This window comes from Anolis carolinensis, chromosome 4 (genome assembly GCF_035594765.1).
Source record: "Anolis carolinensis isolate JA03-04 chromosome 4, rAnoCar3.1.pri, whole genome shotgun sequence".
Taxonomy (NCBI): Eukaryota; Metazoa; Chordata; class Lepidosauria; order Squamata; family Dactyloidae; genus Anolis; species Anolis carolinensis.
The window spans coordinates 214,803,922-214,821,988 of record NC_085844.1 but is presented as its reverse complement, the minus strand read 5'-3'; the positions used below and the strand labels follow the sequence as shown (position 1 = coordinate 214,821,988).

The following is an 18,067-nucleotide window of genomic DNA, read 5'->3' as shown; positions in this document are numbered from 1 at the left end:
TTTTACCAATAAACTGTTTATACCAAGTCTGTCTCAATGGTGTGTGTTGAGAGCAAGGTGGACCCTCGCTGGGGTGCAACAATAATATTTATCTGATTTTTACATCTTAATTGGAGAGCATTTAAATTCAAACACATATTTCTACTTAACCTAAATATTACCTTATGCAGATTATCTTCCAAAGGCTAGTCTATGCAATTTTCTCATAAGAAAGAACATTCCTTCATTTAAAAAATCACACTAGAGCCAGCTCACACCCTATATGCAAGCCCTATTGGTGTCCATACCACAATTGCTCTGCCTGATGGCCAGAAGCGATGGGGAGAAAGTAACGCAGGAAAGACATATACATCTGCCTGCATCGCATGTCTCATAAACAACTCCTGGGTGCACTAGGAGGAGTGAGATGGTCTCCTGTAGCAGTGGATAGGAGGCTGAATTTTCCATTCAAGTAGGACAAGCTTTTGAAAGCCAGGATGACACTGGTGTCCTTGGTGCAATCACTCGGGGACCCACTGGTTGAGAACCACTGACTTACAATAAAAATTGGTAATATAGCAATCATCATTATGTTAGTAGTTTGGGGGTGAGGTGTTTCTTTTAGTCTCACAGACAAAAAACAAAACTTGTTTTCACATTAAAACAAGTGCTTCTCTCACCTTCATTTTATCAGCATGACTTTGTGCCAGTTTGTGTAGGCAATCTAGAATCTTTCGTCTCATACCCATCTTTCTGAAAATTATCAATAATCACTGGATTAAATTGACACTTAACAATAAACTTGACATGTAATTTATATTAACTGTTCTACCATAAAAACTTCTACAGAAGTTTTCCATTAAAATCGTCCCAAGAGATTGAAGCTACTTGTTTAAGTCCAGAACAGTGGGTATTACCACATCATAAAATACTGTATCATGTATACATTTTCAAATTAACTTTAATATGTTCATGTATTGACAACAACTAAGATCTTCTCCAGTCAAAAAGCAATGAGATGTAATTTTAACGTATCACTTAATAGTTCTGGTTCATTGTTGCCATACATACAGCAAGATGCAATTTACTTCTTCTATTATGGAAGAAAATATATGATAATTTGACAAATGTTTCAAATGTAAATATTTGTTCTGAACCATCTACAGACATCCCCCCCAAGTTTCAGCTCCTTCAAAGGATAACCAAGTTTGGTTAGCTAACACACTGTAATCATGAACTTACGTCACATGTTTGAGGTGAACAGAAAATGTGTTGGTAACATAACCTATACGCAGATTCCTTACACTTCTGCTTTCAAAAAATTCTGTTCAATTTGACACTCAAAAGAACTTTGTTGATCTCACTTTTTAGTGAGCATATCTTGTTTTATTTTCTACTGCATATTATAACCTTCTATGCAGTGGTTCTCAACCTAGGGTCCCCAATGTTTTCGGCCTTCAGCTCCCAGAAATACTAACTGCTGGTAAACTGGCTGGGATTTCTGGGAGTTGTAGGCCAATTACATCTGGGGACTCCAGGTTGAGAACCACTGTTCTATTGTGAGAACCCAAAAAACACAAGGCAGTATCCATCTTTGTGATGCTTGAGAATGTGATTCCTTTTTGTAGTATAATAAATGAAATGAAATTCCTTTTTTACTTTTGTGAGTCAGTAATTGCCTGCCAATATATCAAAAGTAAAGATTTGCTTTCAAAACTAGAAATAATACTTGAAGACTACAATCATTTAAAGACCCCTACATTGCTTCTTCAGCCAAAAATAACAAGAAATTTCTTCTTACATGCAGGCAGCTGAATGTAGAACTAATAGGTCAATAGGTCACAATTCTTTTTTCTTCAGCAGTATGCAGATCAAAATAGGCACTAACAGCACAAAGTATTAATGTAGGAATTACCATACAAGTTTCCATAACTTCCTAAATTAACGCAGTTCCTCTTACCGAAATCCGATTTTTTCAAGATGAGATTCTGTAAGGTGGAGCAAACATGAACCAGTGATATCATTTTCTAAGAGGTAAAGAAAACACCTGTTAGTTTCCTACACCTTTATGTTTCTGAAATTCTTGTTATTTCAAGAATAGTGCAAAATTTACAATAAAAAAGTAAGGAACATTAGGCTGCTATCTTTTTCTGAATTACAGTGTTCCCTCACTTATCGCTGGGGTTATGTTCCAGGACTACCTGCGAAAAGTGAAAATCCGCGAAGTAGGGACACTATATTTGTGTTGTTTACAATCTCACAAAGCTGCTTCAGCCTCCCTTTCTCTCCCTTTGGCTTCTTTCTTCCTTCCTACCTTAGGCAGGAAGGAGAAAGAGAGAGGAAGGAAGGAAAAATCATAATTTTGTATGGTTTATTATATTATTTTAGTGTTTATTGAAAAACCACAAAAGAGCGAATCCAAGAAAAGTGAACCACAAAGTAGTGAGGGAACACTGTATAGGGTGTGCACCTACACTGTTGTGTATCAGACACCAGAGGCTGATGGTATAACTGATGATTGAGAGGATTGTGAGCTTTTCTGTGACACAAAGTGATGGGCCCTCAAATCTGGGAAATGATGGTTCTCTCTGTGAGACTCGGAAAGTGCAGGGCCTCAAGGGCATTCAGGGGAGTCAGAAGTAGCAACAGCAGATAAGGAATCGAGTGAAGAGTTGAATGATAAGGAGCTACCTGCAGCTACGGAGATCAACAGAAGTCTTTGTTTACAAATCAGAGCCGAAAATAGATTGCGTCGATTACGTGGGAAAGAAATTCACGGAATGATTACATGAGTGTCTATTAAACAAGTTGTTTACCTTAAGATCAGTTCAAGCAATGCTGCGTGAGAAGCTAAGCCTGTGTTCTCTTGTTCCTGGTTCAAGTCAAGCTCTGATCTTGGATTTAATATATCCTGGAAGTTTTCTGTGTTCCTGTTCCTGTATTCCTGTTCAAGTGTTATTAGTTATACCTTCATGATTGTGGACTTATGCTGTAGCTGTGATTCCTGGCTGTTCCTGGACTTTGCCACCTCTGGAACTTTATAAGACCTTTGGATTATTGTATGGATATCACCTGCTGCTAAACCTTTTTGGATTCTATATTTTCTTTTCTCATTTCTGATTTTATATGCTTTTTATTTTATTTTTTGCAATAAACTGTCTACTTATATTCCTGTGGTGTGGTGTGTGGTGTGGTGGCCGGGGGTATTTCCAGGCCGGGGGTACAACATACATGATAGAATGAATGAAGTTTGGCACCAGTTTGACTGCCATAGCTCCATACCGTTGAATTTTGTATCTATAACCTGAGCACAAACTATAATCTGCAGAATCTTCCAAATCAGCAGATCACGATTGCAAATACTGCTGTTGGAAATTTTAATCTTGATAAATTTGGGCAACTGCCTGCCAATCAAAACAGAAATAAAATACTGGAAAAAGACAGTAGTTTGTGCACACACAGGCAACCCCACCCCGCACATAATCATATCAGTTGGGAAAAATGCATTTTAAACCCAAAGCAATGTAACACTGATCCTTGAGAATACAGAGCATCTCGACCATAAATGTTGAGCATTATCACACAAGATGTTTAAAAATGCAGAAGAAATGGAAGGAAAGGAATCACACAACTAAAGCACCTGATGGCTATCCCGCCTCTGTTTAGAAGCCTCAGAGAAGGAGTCTCTGCCACTCTCCGAGGCAGTGACTTCCACTGCTGAACAGCTCTTACAGTAAGGAGGCGCTTCCTATTATTCAGGTGAAATTTCCTTTCCAGTAATTTGAACCCATTGCTCTGAGTCTCCAGGGCAACAGAAAACAAGCCTGGTTCCTCCTTCTTTATGACATCCTTTCAAAAATTTATAAATAGCTATCATGTTTTCTCTCAACCTTCTCTTTTGCAGATTAAACATACTTGGCTCTTTAAGCCACTGCTCATAGGGCATGGTTTCCATCTTAGATAATTTGCCCCTCTGTACTACAGAAAGCTACATCAACCAGAAATTTCATTAAGACATCACCCCTTCTTTATTCCTTACTTCTGAAATCTCTGAACAGTGCTACAAGACTCCTACTCCAAATGCCTACAGCTCAAATAGGATTATTCTTCACAAAATGAGCCTAACCCTTCAATCTAACATCAAACCTGCAAAAAGAACCTAACAAATTTTGAATGACAGTTCACTGTTTCCATAGTTTTTAATTGGTTTTGAATAAACCTAGATTCAGGTTTTTCTTACTCGTGTTCTTTCTAATGAACAGCAGGCTGTTTCCACACAGTGCAGCAAACTGACAACACTGCTGAATATGCCAGCACCAAAAAGCAAATAGAGACATGTACATTTCATCACTTGTCATACCTTTAAGCCTTTATCTAACAGAGTAGGAGATAATGGCATTCCTTGCACAGTACTTCATTCCCAGATAATTTCTCCATGTTGCACATGTCAATTTTCTTGACACAAATCTCAAAATTATACTCTTGACTTAAACCTCAAAACAAAAGGCACTTATGTGTTATCTACAATTGAGAGCGTCCACAATCTTATGTAGTTCTCTCTCTTAAATACTCCTTTTCTCAGTTATCTTGTCTAAGTAAAGACTTTAGTTAACTGTCCTGATTTCACAGATTTTTCTTAATACTGGGATTTCACAATTTTTTTAATACTTGTTTTTTGTATTTATTTTATTATTTTTGTTTCTCTTTGTATTGGGTTGCTCTGAGTTTTGTGGTCTGCCTGGTCATGTTCCAAATGTATTCTCTCCTGGTGTTTCGCCTGCGTGTATGGCAGGCATCCTCAGAGGTTGTGAAATGTGTTGTAACAAAAGGAAGTGGGGTTTATGTATCTGTGGAATGACCAGGGTAGAAGAAAGAACTGTTGTCTGCTTTAGGCAAGTGTGAATGTTGGAATTGGCACTGAATAGCCTTGTAGCTTCAAAGCCTGGATGGTTCCTGCCTGCCTGGAATGAACAAAATATGGCTCCCAGTATTAAAAAAAATCTGTGAAATCAGGACAGTTAACTAAAGAACAGCACTGAGCAATCAGGGAATTCCAGATATGATGTACTGAGGGCCAGCTAACATCTCTGAAGCAGGAAGTAGGCAGGCCTTGAAGGTGCAAGGGCATTCAATGGTAATCAAGGTGGCCAAGTGGAACATTCACAGTCGCAGGGTTGTTGTATGTCTTTCGGGCTGTGTGGCCATGTTCCAGAAGCATTCTCTCCTGACGTTTCGCCCACATCTATGGCAGGCATCCTCAGAGGTTGTGAGGTATTCACAGTCGCCTCAGACAGATAAGAGTTGTCCCATCCTGGATATCATTGGTGAGATAGAAATAAACATCCCACTTGTCTGTTTTCAAACAGATCTCATAATCTCTGAGGGTGTCTGGCATAGACATGTATGGCAGTTTGGCAGCAGATAGGGTCATGAGGGAATGTGATGTTTAATAGGCTTTTCCTGAATCCTTATTATCCAACATATTCAGTTATCCAATGTTCTGCCGTGGTGTTTATGTTGGATAAGTGAGACTACTGTATATTTATAATCTTATATTATCTGCTTAGAACTGGATTATATGAGGCTCCTTCTACACAGCTAAATAAAATGCACACTGAAGTGGATTATATGGCAGTGTGGACTCAAGACAATCCAGTTCAAAGCAGATAATAGATTATAAATGGGTTATATAGCTGTGTGGAAGGGCCTTGAGTCTACACTGCCATATAATCCAGTTCAAATAAGATAATCTGTATTTTATAGGCAGTGTGGATGAGGCCTAATTCTGCCTGTCCCCTGGGCTGAGTTGGTTGCTAGGAGACCAAGTGGGCGGCGCTTAGCCTTCTAACTGGCAGCAATTGGCTAAAAACAATTATTCCTCTCCCTCTAATTAGGACTTTATTTTTCTTTTTTGTTGTCGGAACCTAGAGGCAAGGATGGTGGATTGTGCTGGCAAATTTCTAGGTTCTGGGGCTTGAACTTTTGTTGTTTAGTGGGAGGGGAGGACACCATTACTCATTTATATATATAGATTAGACACAGTACTGTACATATTTACCTTTGGGTAAACCTTTCTGATGTGCCACAAACGTTTTTCCCCTCTTTCAATGGAGGGGGATAAGTGGAATGAAAAGGAAATGCTGATGAGTTAAAGATGAGGTGGCGGGGCAGTGTTACACTGAAACAATAAGAGTCCAGTGGCCTCCAATACATTTCAAAGAAGTAACGGATCAGTAACTGCAAACCCAGTGGGCGACCCCAGGTAAGTCACACACTCTGAGCCGCAGAAAACCCCGTGATAGGTTTGCATTAGGGATGTCTTAAACTGGAATTTTGTGTCAATCTCTCTCAACATAGAAAGGAAATGTTGCAGCACCTTTAAGACAAATTAGATTTTGTTTAATTTTTGCAAGAACTTTTGTGGATAAAAACCCACTTCTTTGCATACAGCATGATAACCAGTTATAAAGCATATTTGCATAGGAATGGAATGAAACAGAAACCAGAACGATGCAAATCAAGACCTTTGCCTTGTGATATGGTACTAGTCTTTCAGATCTTTCCAGCAGCTTGTTTGTGATGATACATCAAAGCAATGAAACTGCACATCAAATGTCAGTTTCCCCGAGAAACAACTGAAATGGTGAGCTTACAAATAATGTTTGTGTAATGTTAGTTTTGAGGTGGTCCTCCCTGGAGTGAAGGCTTTTCATTACTGTTGGTCTATTGCAGGCATGGGCAAACTTTGGCCCTCCAGGTATTTTGGACTTCAACTCCCACAATTCCTAACAGCCGGCTGGGAGTTGAAGTCCAAAACACCTGGAGGGCCAAAGTTTGCCCATGCCTGGTCTATTAGATGCTATTTTGTGAAAGCTTGAGTTAGCTATGGCTAACATTATCCACGTCCTTATGACGCTTAAGCGACTAAGGGGAAAAAGGAAAGGTCCTGGGGCTGTTAGGAATGGTGGGAGTTGAAGTCCAAAACCCCTGGCGAGAAGGCCCAAGTTGGCCCATGCCTGGAGTAACCCGCAGCGAAGAAGGCACGCACCCGGCGTCTTCGCCCTCCTTGAAGTTCTGCTCCTGCTCTGCATCACTGCTTGGCCCCAAAGGCTCCCTTCCCACTCACCTCGGAGCCTGCTCAACTCCTCCGCGTCGCCGAGGCCCCTGGCGTGAAGAAAGGCACACAGCTGCGCGGAGTCCCACTCCCGCGGGTGTTGGGGGCTCGGCAGCCCATCGGGAACCGCCGAGACGCGCTTTTCCGGCGTGCGCAAGTCTTGGTCGTCGGTCGGGCTGGAAGGGCAGGCCCGCTTCGGCGCCCCGTCCCTCTCGTGCCGGTGGTCCATCGCCGCCCGGGCCGGGATGCAACGCAGCCACCGCGCAACCACCTTCCACGCTGGCGACTCGAGAGCGACTGAGGCGGGCCAGCCGCGAGCCAGAGGGCACCCGGCGGGAAAAGGCATCACGTGATGGCGGTCCTCCACTCAGCGCCGCGCCAAGGGGGCGGCCAGCCAATCAGCTTCGCCGCTGATCTGAGGGACGCCTGTTCTCTCTAAAAACTAATGGTTTTTAGGCTGGTTGCCGCCTCCCAGTAGCGCCTCTTCAAGCCTTGCTTTCTGCCAAGGGCTTCGTCGCTCTTTCCTTCAAAGACATAGATGGACACAAACAACTCACCATAAGGACTGAGAGACTGAGGTCCCTCCCACACAACTAAATAAAATCCCACATTATCGGCTTTGAACTGGGATATATGGCAGTGTGGACTCAGATAACCCCCTTCAAAGCTGATACTGTGGGATTTTCTGCCTTGATATTCTGAGTCATATTATTTATTATTTATTTATACATACAGTAGAGTCTCATGTATCCAAGTTTCTGGATTATCCAAGCCATTTTTGTAGTCAATGTTTTCAATATATCGTGATATTTTGGTGCTAAATTCGTAAATACAGTAATTACAACATAACATTACTGCGTATTGAACTGCTTTTTCTGTCAAATGTGTTGTAAAACATGATGTTTTGGTGCTTAATTTGTAAAATCATAACCTAATTTGATGTTTAATAGGCTTTTCCTTAATTCCTGCTTATTATCCAAGATATTTGCTTATCCAAGCTTCTGCTGGCCCGTTTAGCTTGGATAAGTGAGACTCTACTGTAATACTTAAATTCTGCTCTTCTCACCCCGATTGGGACTCAGGGCGGAGCGCAACATATATACCGCAAACACTCCATAAAATAATTATAAATATACACAAACATTTAAATCAGCTATATCTACTTCAAAATCAGCTATTTAAACCAACTCAGGACACCATGCTGGCTCTGGTCAGTGGAGTAGGTTTCCTATTATTGCCTCATTGCACGGCCCCAAAGGCTTGGTCCCACAGCCAGGCCTTTACCATCTTTCTGAAGGACAGGAGGGAGGGGTTGATCCAGTCTCGCCAGGGAGGGGGTTCCATAACCGGGGGGCAATCACTGAGAAGGCCCCGTCTCTCGTCCCCACCAAATGTGCCTGTGACAGTGGTAGGACCAAAAGCAGGGGCCACCCAGAAGATCTTAGTCTTTGTGGTGGTTCGTAAAGGGTGATGCGTTCGAACAGGTAAACTGGGCCGGGGCTGTATAGGGCTCTATAGGCCAAAGCCAACACTTTGAATTGTGCCCGGTAGCAAACAGGCAGCCAGTGGAGCTGACGTAACATGGGAATTGTGTACTCCCCATATGCCTCCCCAGTTATTAACCTGGCTGCCTCTCGTTGGACTATTTGTAGCTTCTGGACAGTCTTCAAAGGCAACCCCATGCAGAGCGCTTGTAGTAGTCTATCCTGGATGTAACAAGAGCATGGACCACCGTGGCCAAGTTGGACTTCCCAAGGCACGTGTGCAACTGGTGGACAGGAGGACTCCCAAGCTGCGAACCTGCGCCTTCAAGGGGAGTGTAACCCCATCCAGCACAGGCTGTGACCCTATAACCTGTTTGGCCTTGCAGCTGACCAGGATGACCTCTGTCTTGTCTGGATCCAACTTCAATTTGTTTGCCCTCATCCAAACCGTCACAGTGGCCAGGCACTGGTTCACAACCTGGACAGCCTCCTTAGCATCCGGTGGAACGGATTAATAGAGCTGGACATCATCTGCATACAGATGGCATCGAACTCCAAAACTTACATGGCTGTATGGAAGAGCCCTAAACACAACCATATCAAAACTGAAATATACCACAATTTGTACCACACGAAAGCTTCATATAAATAAACATAATAATAAATGCTGGACATGTAGACTGAGGCCCAATTTACACTGCCATATAATTGAAACGCATTATATTATAGTGCAGACTCATGTAATGCAGCTCACCTGCCTTATATGGCAGTGTAAATGGGACATGATGAAAGGACTGGTTTCTCTTGGGCCCTTCCACACAGCTATATAACCCAGAATATCCTGGCAGAAAATCCCACAATATCTGCTTTGAACTGGGGTGTCTGAATCCACACTGCCATATATAATCCAGTTCAAAGCAGACAATGTGGAGTTATTCATCTGTGTGGAAGGGGCCTGAGCTTACACTTCCAGATCATCTGGGATATAGGGCAGTGCAGATCCAGCCTGAGTTACAACTGCATTAAAACTGAAACACCACAAAATATCTACCACACAGACAAAACGAAGTATGTAGGGAGGAAGGCATGTTACCCTGGTACAATAAAACATCAAAGAATTTTGTGTCCCTTTAAGGCTGCCATGGGCAAAGTTGGGCCTTTTCTTCTGGTGTTTTGGACTTCAACTCCCACCATTATAACAGCCTCAGGCCCTTTCCTTTCCTCCCTCTGACTTCTCTTAGGCAGAAAACAATACATTTCTGTATTGTCGCATCTGGATAAATCTTTTAGATTATCTATAAGTAAAAATAACTACACTGTTTATCTAATCAATGGATTTATAGGTCGTGGCCGGAATCACTGGGTTGCTGGGAGTTTTCCGGGCTGTATGGCATGCTCCAGAAGCATTCTCTCCTGACATTTCGCCCACACCTATGGCAGGCATCCTCAGGACAGAAAATAAAGAACAACACTCAGAATGTTGGAGAATTTCAGACAAATAAATCTGAAATGTACTTGTCTGAAACCACTCTAACAACCACCATGTCAGACTACACAGAGAAGCCATTGAAATCCACAAGCATGTGGACAATTTCAACAGAAAGGAGGAAACAATGAAAATGAAGAAATCTGGCTACCAGTATTTAAAAAATTCTAAAATCAGGATAGTAAATAATTAACAACATTCTGAAAACGGGAGAATTCTAGACAAGAAACAATCAGGGCCAGGCTTTGAAGCTGCCAGGCTATTCAGTGCCAATCAAGCTGGCCAATTGCAACATTCACACTTGCCTCAGACAGACAAGAGTTCTTTCTCCCACTTTCTACAGATATATAAACCCCACTTGCCTAGTTTCCAGCACCCCACAACCTCTGAGGATGCCTGCCATAGATGTGAGTGAAACGTCAGGAGAGAATGCTTCTGGAAAATAGCCATACAGCCTGGAACACTCACAGCAACCCAAATTTATAGATCACCTTTTTGTCAAAAAGGGATACATCCTTAAGTTCTTAGCATTGCCCCCAAGTTTGTAAACACCTAGATAAACCGAAGGGAGTAGCTTGTTATATCTTTTTTGTCCCTTATCATTCTTCTCAAATGGCCCATTTCCACTGATTGGGGGAAGTAGGACCCAGGGAATGTATCTGCTATTAAGAGATAAAACAAGAGATGAAACAAGGTTGGGTGGAGAAAGGAAAAACCAGCTCTCCCCTTTGCCTCCATCTTTGGAAACTTAGGTCCCTTCTACACTGCCATATAAAATCCGTCTTATCTGCTTTGAACTGGATTATATGGCAGTGTAGACTCATATAATCAAGTTAAAAGCAGACAATGTGGGTTATATGCTTTGATAATCTGGCAGTGTAGAAGGCACTTTATTGTTTTGCTTACTGTTCTGCATTTCCTTCCAACCTCACTGTTTTCAGTTTAGTACAATGTCTGCTCATTTAGTATAATGTTGCACGCATATGATTAAATTAAATCTCATCCAAAATAGTTTATGTCTGAATAAAAATACTTATTTCATTTATAAAGGATATATCATCAAGGATATGTCAAGGATATATATACATATACATACATGCATATATATAGTGTGCTATATATATCCCAAGATTTTTCCACCATTCTATTATTCTATGAATATAATAAGAAATATAAAATTTTAATTACAAGAGTCTCAAAACCCATTCAGTTAGCAAATTAAAAACAGGGTACCATCATATTGTAAAATCAAGGTAGGCCAAATTAAATTGAGTTTGTTTTATTGAACCAATTAGTTAAGCTATTCTGTGCTCAGTCATTATTATTCCATATAAACTTACTCAGTAATATAACATGCTGGTTCTTTCATTAACCTCTGCAAATGTAGTAAGACTTATGAGACTTGTAAATATATATTTGATTAGAAACTCCTGCATTGAACCATGTATTTGTGGCCTGATTAACCTGTGAGCTAAGTGGGCTACAGGTGATAATTTACACTCTGGGGAAGCCAACAGTTAGAACAGATTCCTACTTTTAAATCAAAAGTATGATTCTAGTTAGCTTTTCAGCAAGGACTGAATTTTTTAAATTAGCTGTACAGTGTTCCCTCACTTATTGTGGGGGTTAGGTTCCAGGACCACCCGGAATAATTTATTTATTTACAGTATTTATATTGTAGAGACATTGTATTTAATATTTTTACATTATTTTAGTAGTTATACACTATTTTAAGTCTTTATCAACCAATCGTGTGTAGATAAATCACCTCCTTCTCCTTCTGTTGCCGCTTGGGCTCCTTTTCTCTCCCTTTGGCTTCTCATTCCTCCCTTCCTTAGTCTGTAAATTGTATTTTTTTATGATTTATAATAGTCTTTTAGAGTTTATTGAAAAACCGTGAAACAGTGAATCTGCGAAAAGTGAACCGCGAAGTAGTGAGGGAACACTGTATAACTAAGTGCAAAGTTATAATTTATCCCAATCTTTGATGTACCCTGGTGGAACAATAGTTCTGTCCATATAAAACAACTGGGAAAATCAAAATCTAAATGCAGATATAATCGAGCAGTAACAAAAATACCTCAAAGCAAAAGGTAGCACCAACAACAGGGATTAATTCTTTTTCCAGTGCAAGTCATCTTTTAGCCAGTATTGTGGGGAGGTTTAATGAACGCATCTACACTGTAAAAGTAATGCAGTTAAACACCCCTTAAATTGCCATGGCTGAATACTATGGGATCTTGGGATCTGTAGTTTGGTGAGACATAGCAGGGAAAGCTAAAGACTTTGTAAAACCATAATTTCCATGATTCCATAGCCTTGAGCAATGACAGTTAAAGGGTTGTCAAATGGTATTAATTCCAGTGTAGATGCACCCTGCACGTATATCATGTGCTTTATAAAGTGGACAGCATATTACATTAACACCTCTGATTACAGTGGGATCTCTGACCCCCCCCCCCCCCCCCCCAAATTTGTATTATGTTTACTGGCAAACTCATCTAGAAACACAAACTACAGCAGATTCAGAAACGTTTTTAAGACAGATTTGATCACAGCACACAATTGTTATCACTGAAGGCATTTCAGTTACACAGCATATTTAAGTTTTATGCAGTTCAAGAATTTTTGTGACCTTTCCTCCCATTTGTTCTTAGAGAAAAACATTAACTCTTTGTCATAGACTGTATCTGGTGTATTTAAGACACCAGAACACCTCCATGCCATGAACTGACAGCCAAGATTGAGGAATGAAAACAGAGTGGAAACATCTGGACCTCTGCGTGGGAAAAAGCTTGATAAAGACAAACTGGCTCAGACTGATAGGATGAATGCTTGGGAGTTGAGGGGGTGGAGCTTTTGGGGGGTATGGAACTTGCCTGCATATTTTCGTCATTCGTAACTTTGTTGTATAGTAGTAACCCAGCATTAAAGACATTTAAAAGATTTCTTTGTGAGTGACTCTTAATTTCTATCAAGGTTCTGCAGTTATCACACTCTTACCACCTCACACCTCTTCTCCTTCCCATCAGTTACAGAATCACCTCGAAGCAGGCTTTGCCAAGCTCAGCTGCCTTTTAGCTTCAACTTACATGTAATAACCCAGCATCAATGCATTAGATAACGACATAGTCAGAAGCATTGCAGGTCCCATCATTATGATTTAAAAACTCTTTGCAGGATTTGTACATTTTGGCAACATGGTTCTCTATTTTAAAATGCAGAAATTAACTTCATAATGTTCTCCCTTTTATTTGCTTCCCTTTTCTCCTTTTGTCTTAGTTATCAGCAGAAGTGATTTATACACTCTACTCATCTCAGGTAAGGAATGTAAAGAATCTAGGGAACCCACATAATAAACTATTAAACACTAAATAGACAGCAGATTCTTCTGTTTAATCTGTAAGTATCACTACAAATAATTATTTATGATTCCTTTTGGCCACCAGCGGCAGTTTGCAATATTCTGACAGAACAATTAATATTTACTATCAAAGTAGTGTGCTGGTCATGTATCTTTTCAGCTTCTTCCAAGTATTTAAAAATATTTTTAGTCACACACAAACAGAAATTATTTTTAAGGAGAGAGTGCACATGTGGGTGAAGGGTGTCATCTCTTAAAACATTTTAACTTTTGTGTGCTTATATGTGTGTGCCCTACATAAAGAGACCACAATTTCTATGTTAGTGATAGGTGTAGGGCTTCCTTTATCACATGTCCAATACATGTGTTTATTATCCCTTGATTTGTGGTCTTGGCTTTTTAAAATGCCAAACATCCATAGATTCTGCATCCAGGGCCGGCCGGAGATAATTTTGAATGTGAAGCGGGGGTGCTGAAAAGCGCCCCCGCCACCGGCCCCGCCTCCCATGCCCTGGCCCTGCCCAGCGTGCCCTGGCCCCGCCTCCCACGCTGCGTGGGAGGCGGGGCCAGGGCGAATAGTGAGGGAGGCGGGGCCAGAGTTGGCCCCGCCCCACCCAGCGTGCCCTGGCCCCGCCTCCCACGCAGCATGGGAGGCGGGGCCAGGGCACGCTGGGTGGGGGGCGGGGCCAGAGTTGGCCCCGCCTCCCGCGCTACTCCCGCTCACCCGTCTGGCCTTTTCTAGCTGGCCAGACTGGAGCGGAGGTCCCTGCAGGCTGCGATTGCGGCCTGGAGGGACCTCCGCTGCAGTCTGGACAGCTAGAAAAGGCCAGACGGGCAAGGGCGCACTGGGCGGGAGGCGGGGCACCGTCAGGGCGGTGCCCCGCCTCCTGCCCAGCCTGACGGCGCCCCCCCGGACCTGCGCCCGAGGCGGCGGCGTCAGGTGCCTCTATAGTGGGGCCGGCCCTGTCTGCATCTTAGACACTCATAAAAGTGAACAACACAGTCCAATAATTGCTCTTTGCCTACCCTACTCTATTCAGACATGTAATTACTGTTCACGGTCTTAATATTTCTAGTCCCACAAAGTTTAAGACAGCCTCTGAGTTGTGCCATTTTTTGCTTCACAATCAATTATAATTTAAGAAATCAATTATAAATTAAGAAACCTGTCATTTTTTGCTTCACAATCAATTATAATTTAAGAAATTTGTGGATTATTGATCTGATGTTTCATTTTGCATTCATTTTATAGAATCCCTTTTCTCGAACTACTCCCCAGTAGTATTTGACTTGAAGTTCAGCTCTTTCATGATAGTGCCATATGAGCAGAGTAGAAATGCGATGTGTCCCAGGACTGATGAGTGGGTTATGTTCACAATGGCTAAGATTAGCACTATTTAGGCAGTCACCAACGTTAAGTGAGCCACCTTCAATGAGTCAGATGGATCTTTTGGCAACTGATGCAAAGTGAATTAAACTTGGTGCAGTTTTCCTGAGAGTCTTTCACCCGGATAAGAACTGATATGGCAAACCCTTGGATAGCCTGTTTGTGTAATGGTGGTCCCCTCTGGAGCAAGGCATTAATTAACGTTGGTCTGTTGCTGAGGTGCTCAATCTGTGGCCCTCCAGATGCTTTGGGCTTCAGTTCCCAGAATCCCTGACCATTGGCAAAGCTGGCTACAGCTTCTAGGTGTTAAAACCCCAAACACCTGGAGAATCACAGGTTGTGCATCACTCTTCTAATGGATGCTATTTTGTGAAGTATCAGCTTAGCAGTGGTTAATATATTACATGTTTTTTTGAGTAAGCTGATGACTTTCTCTGATGCAGACAATGACTTCAGACCAAGATCTACACAAATGCCCTGCATCCTGAATGCACTTTTCCTTCTCCTCCTCAGCGGCCTTATGTATAACACTGGTGGCCAGCATCTGCATTCAGTACTCTGCTACTTCTGTAGTGCAGTCTTTCTCACAGCAATATAGGAATCTCAGGTAAATCTGGGTCAACGAGACCATTGATCTGAGGCCCCATCCACACAGCTGAATAAAATCCCATATTTTCTGCTTTGAACTCAGATGTGGACTCAGATAATATTGTGGGATTTTCCACCTTGATATTCTGGGTTATATGGCTGTGTGGAAGGGCCCTGCGAAACTCCTTGACACTTAAATCAGATTACCTTAATGTGCTAGGGCTTTTTGGAGGAATACAGCTTGAAGGTATGAAAGTTATAGAATTCTTCACCGTTTTTGAGAGATGGCTTGTGTCCTACATGATCATTCTTGTTGGACTCACTAAAAAGGAAGCAATGCTTGGTAAGGTAGAAGATAACTGGAAAAGAGGAAGGCCACCTTACAGATGGATAGACTCAATCAAGGAGGCCACGGTTCTGAGTCTGCAAGATCTAAATAGGTCTGCTGATGAGAAGAGTGACTTGGGAGATCTCACACTCATAGGGCTAACATATGTTGAAATTTACTTGATAGCAGTTTACAGCCACATTTACAATTTTAAGATTAGATGTAGTGTATCTACTTAAAATTCCTTGTTATATACATAGACAAATGCCGAGTACTTGAGTATGCTCCTATTGGCTATGGACAGTCCTTGTACCCAAAGATACTTGCAGTTGGAAGAATTGCTAAAGCCATCTAAGAATACAGGGAAAAAAGGGGAAAGGCTGTATGAGTGAACTTGAAAATAGAGCACATAGGGCTTAACAAAACCTGTCTTAAAAGTATTTACATAGTAGGCAAAGCAGGTAAAAAAGTCATTTGCCCATATTTCACATTCTGGTGAATTGTATTGCTAGTCAATTTACAAATAAGATACCAGTCTAAGTTTATTTCCGATTAATTTCTTAGTATACATTGGCAGAAAAGAAGTTTAAACAATCAAAATAAGTCTTCTGATCATTTCACCCAAACATGCTTATCACATTGTTCCAATCACAGATTATTGCTCAATTTTGAGTACTCTCTACTTTTGAGTGAAATGCAGAATTCTGGCATTACATTTATCTTTTGTACTTTCGTTTCTCCAAAACAAGACATAAAAGATGTTTCCTGTATTTCAGTTTACTGAAAATGCGTAGCAAGTTCTGGCTGGAATCCATAGATCCACCCTTAAGACCGCTGTAGCCAGTGGAAATTTTGATTTGTTTTCTTTCAACAACCGAGTATTACAAAACCCACAGATTAACAGCCAAAAGATCTCCATTTTAAAGCCAAACTGGGAAATACAAGCATGCCTTAACAATAGCCCTACTTGTTGAGGAAGGAACTTTAACTGGATGCTTTATTTTTCCATTAGCTTGTGTTTAAAATTACATTTTTGTATGTCATTATGTGTTTAACATTTCTTTATATTACACTTGCTCATATTTTACACTATGTTGAATCATATTGTAGTAAAGGTTTCCCCTGACGTTAAGTCCAGTCGTGACCGACTCTGAGGGTTAGTGCTCATCTCCATTTCTAAGCCGAAGAGCTGGCGTTGTCCATAGACAACAGGTCATGTGGCCAGCATGACTGCATGGAGCGCAGTTACCTTCCTGCCAGAGCGATACCTATTGATCTACTCACATTTGCATGTTTTCGAATTGCTAGGTTGGCAGGAGCAGGGGCTAACAGCAGGCGCTCATTCCGCTCCCAGGATTTGAACCTGGGGACCTTTGGGCCCGCAAGTTCAGCAGCTCAGCGCTTTAACACACTGTGCCACCAGGGATCCCAAATCATATTGTAGTTCTACTTTAATTATGCTGATTCAGCCACACCTTTCCAGATTTACTCATGGTATGGTTGTAAGCCTAAAGTGGTGAACTGGAGAGTAATGTATGTGGTTTTGAACCCACTGGAGGAAATGTTGAATAGAAATGACATAAATGAATGTGAATATACCTAACAAGTATATGCAAGCTTTAATCAAATGTCTTCCACTGTTTGTTTTTCTTAGTAAATTATTTCCCCCATGAAGTTGTTTTGAAAGGCTTTTTTAAAAAAGCAAAGCCATAGCTCTATTCTGTAATTGTTCTTTCTGATAAAATTCATTGTATTTCCAGGAAATGAATTTTTAAAATCCCTATGGTTGAGAAATATCTAGCTTTTAGCATGACTATTAAATATAAGCTTGTTGAGTGTTGAAATAGCTTGTTTTGTTACTGGGTGGAAGCTTGAAAAAACAAACCTTAAATAACAACTTTGAGGAATGAAATTTATTAGACCACATAATTAATTTCCCTTCCTGTTCTAGTACTTTCAGTTTCGTTTCTGTTGAACAGAATGGGAAAACTGAACAGAAACCTATTTTGTTGTTCTCCAACTTGATCCAAGTCACTGAATAATTTCACAATATATCTGAATTAATTGTTCAGTATATCAGACGCAGAGCATTTTTCTTTTGAATAAGCAGAACACAGACACCATTATAATTGGTTCAATTGTTTGTTCCAGGTCTATGCAGAAATAAAGTTTGGAAACTGTTTGTTTTTTAATACAGGTGGCATGGGAGAAACAATGATTTGGACTCACAAATAACAAACCAATTAGTTCTTCACCAATCCAGATATGATAGGGACTGGTCCTGAATTAGATTGGAGGACAACAACAAAAAACAACTCCCCAATAAAAGTCAAAATA

The 18,067-nt window shown here is 41.1% G+C and overlaps 1 protein-coding gene across 2 annotated transcripts in view; it reads right to left on the bottom strand.

Annotated features, from left to right (window-relative positions):
• The window catches only part of samhd1 (SAM and HD domain containing deoxynucleoside triphosphate triphosphohydrolase 1), a 34,565-nt gene extending 23,102 nt beyond the window's left edge, over window positions 1-11,463 (bottom strand). The window contains exons 1-4 of one of the 2 annotated variants that reach the window (XM_016993406.2): window positions 11,404-11,463; window positions 7,106-7,617; window positions 1,940-2,006; window positions 660-732 (exon numbers count right to left, since the gene is read on the bottom strand). In XM_016993406.2, coding sequence (XP_016848895.1) covers window positions 660-732; window positions 1,940-2,006; window positions 7,106-7,439 — 474 coding nt within the window. In that variant the 5' untranslated portion in view covers window positions 7,440-7,617; window positions 11,404-11,463. The remainder of the gene's footprint in view (window positions 1-659; window positions 733-1,939; window positions 2,007-7,105; window positions 7,618-11,403) is intronic. The other variant, XM_003220542.4, reaches the window with a different exon arrangement.
• Window positions 11,464-18,067: the final 6,604 nt, after the last annotated feature.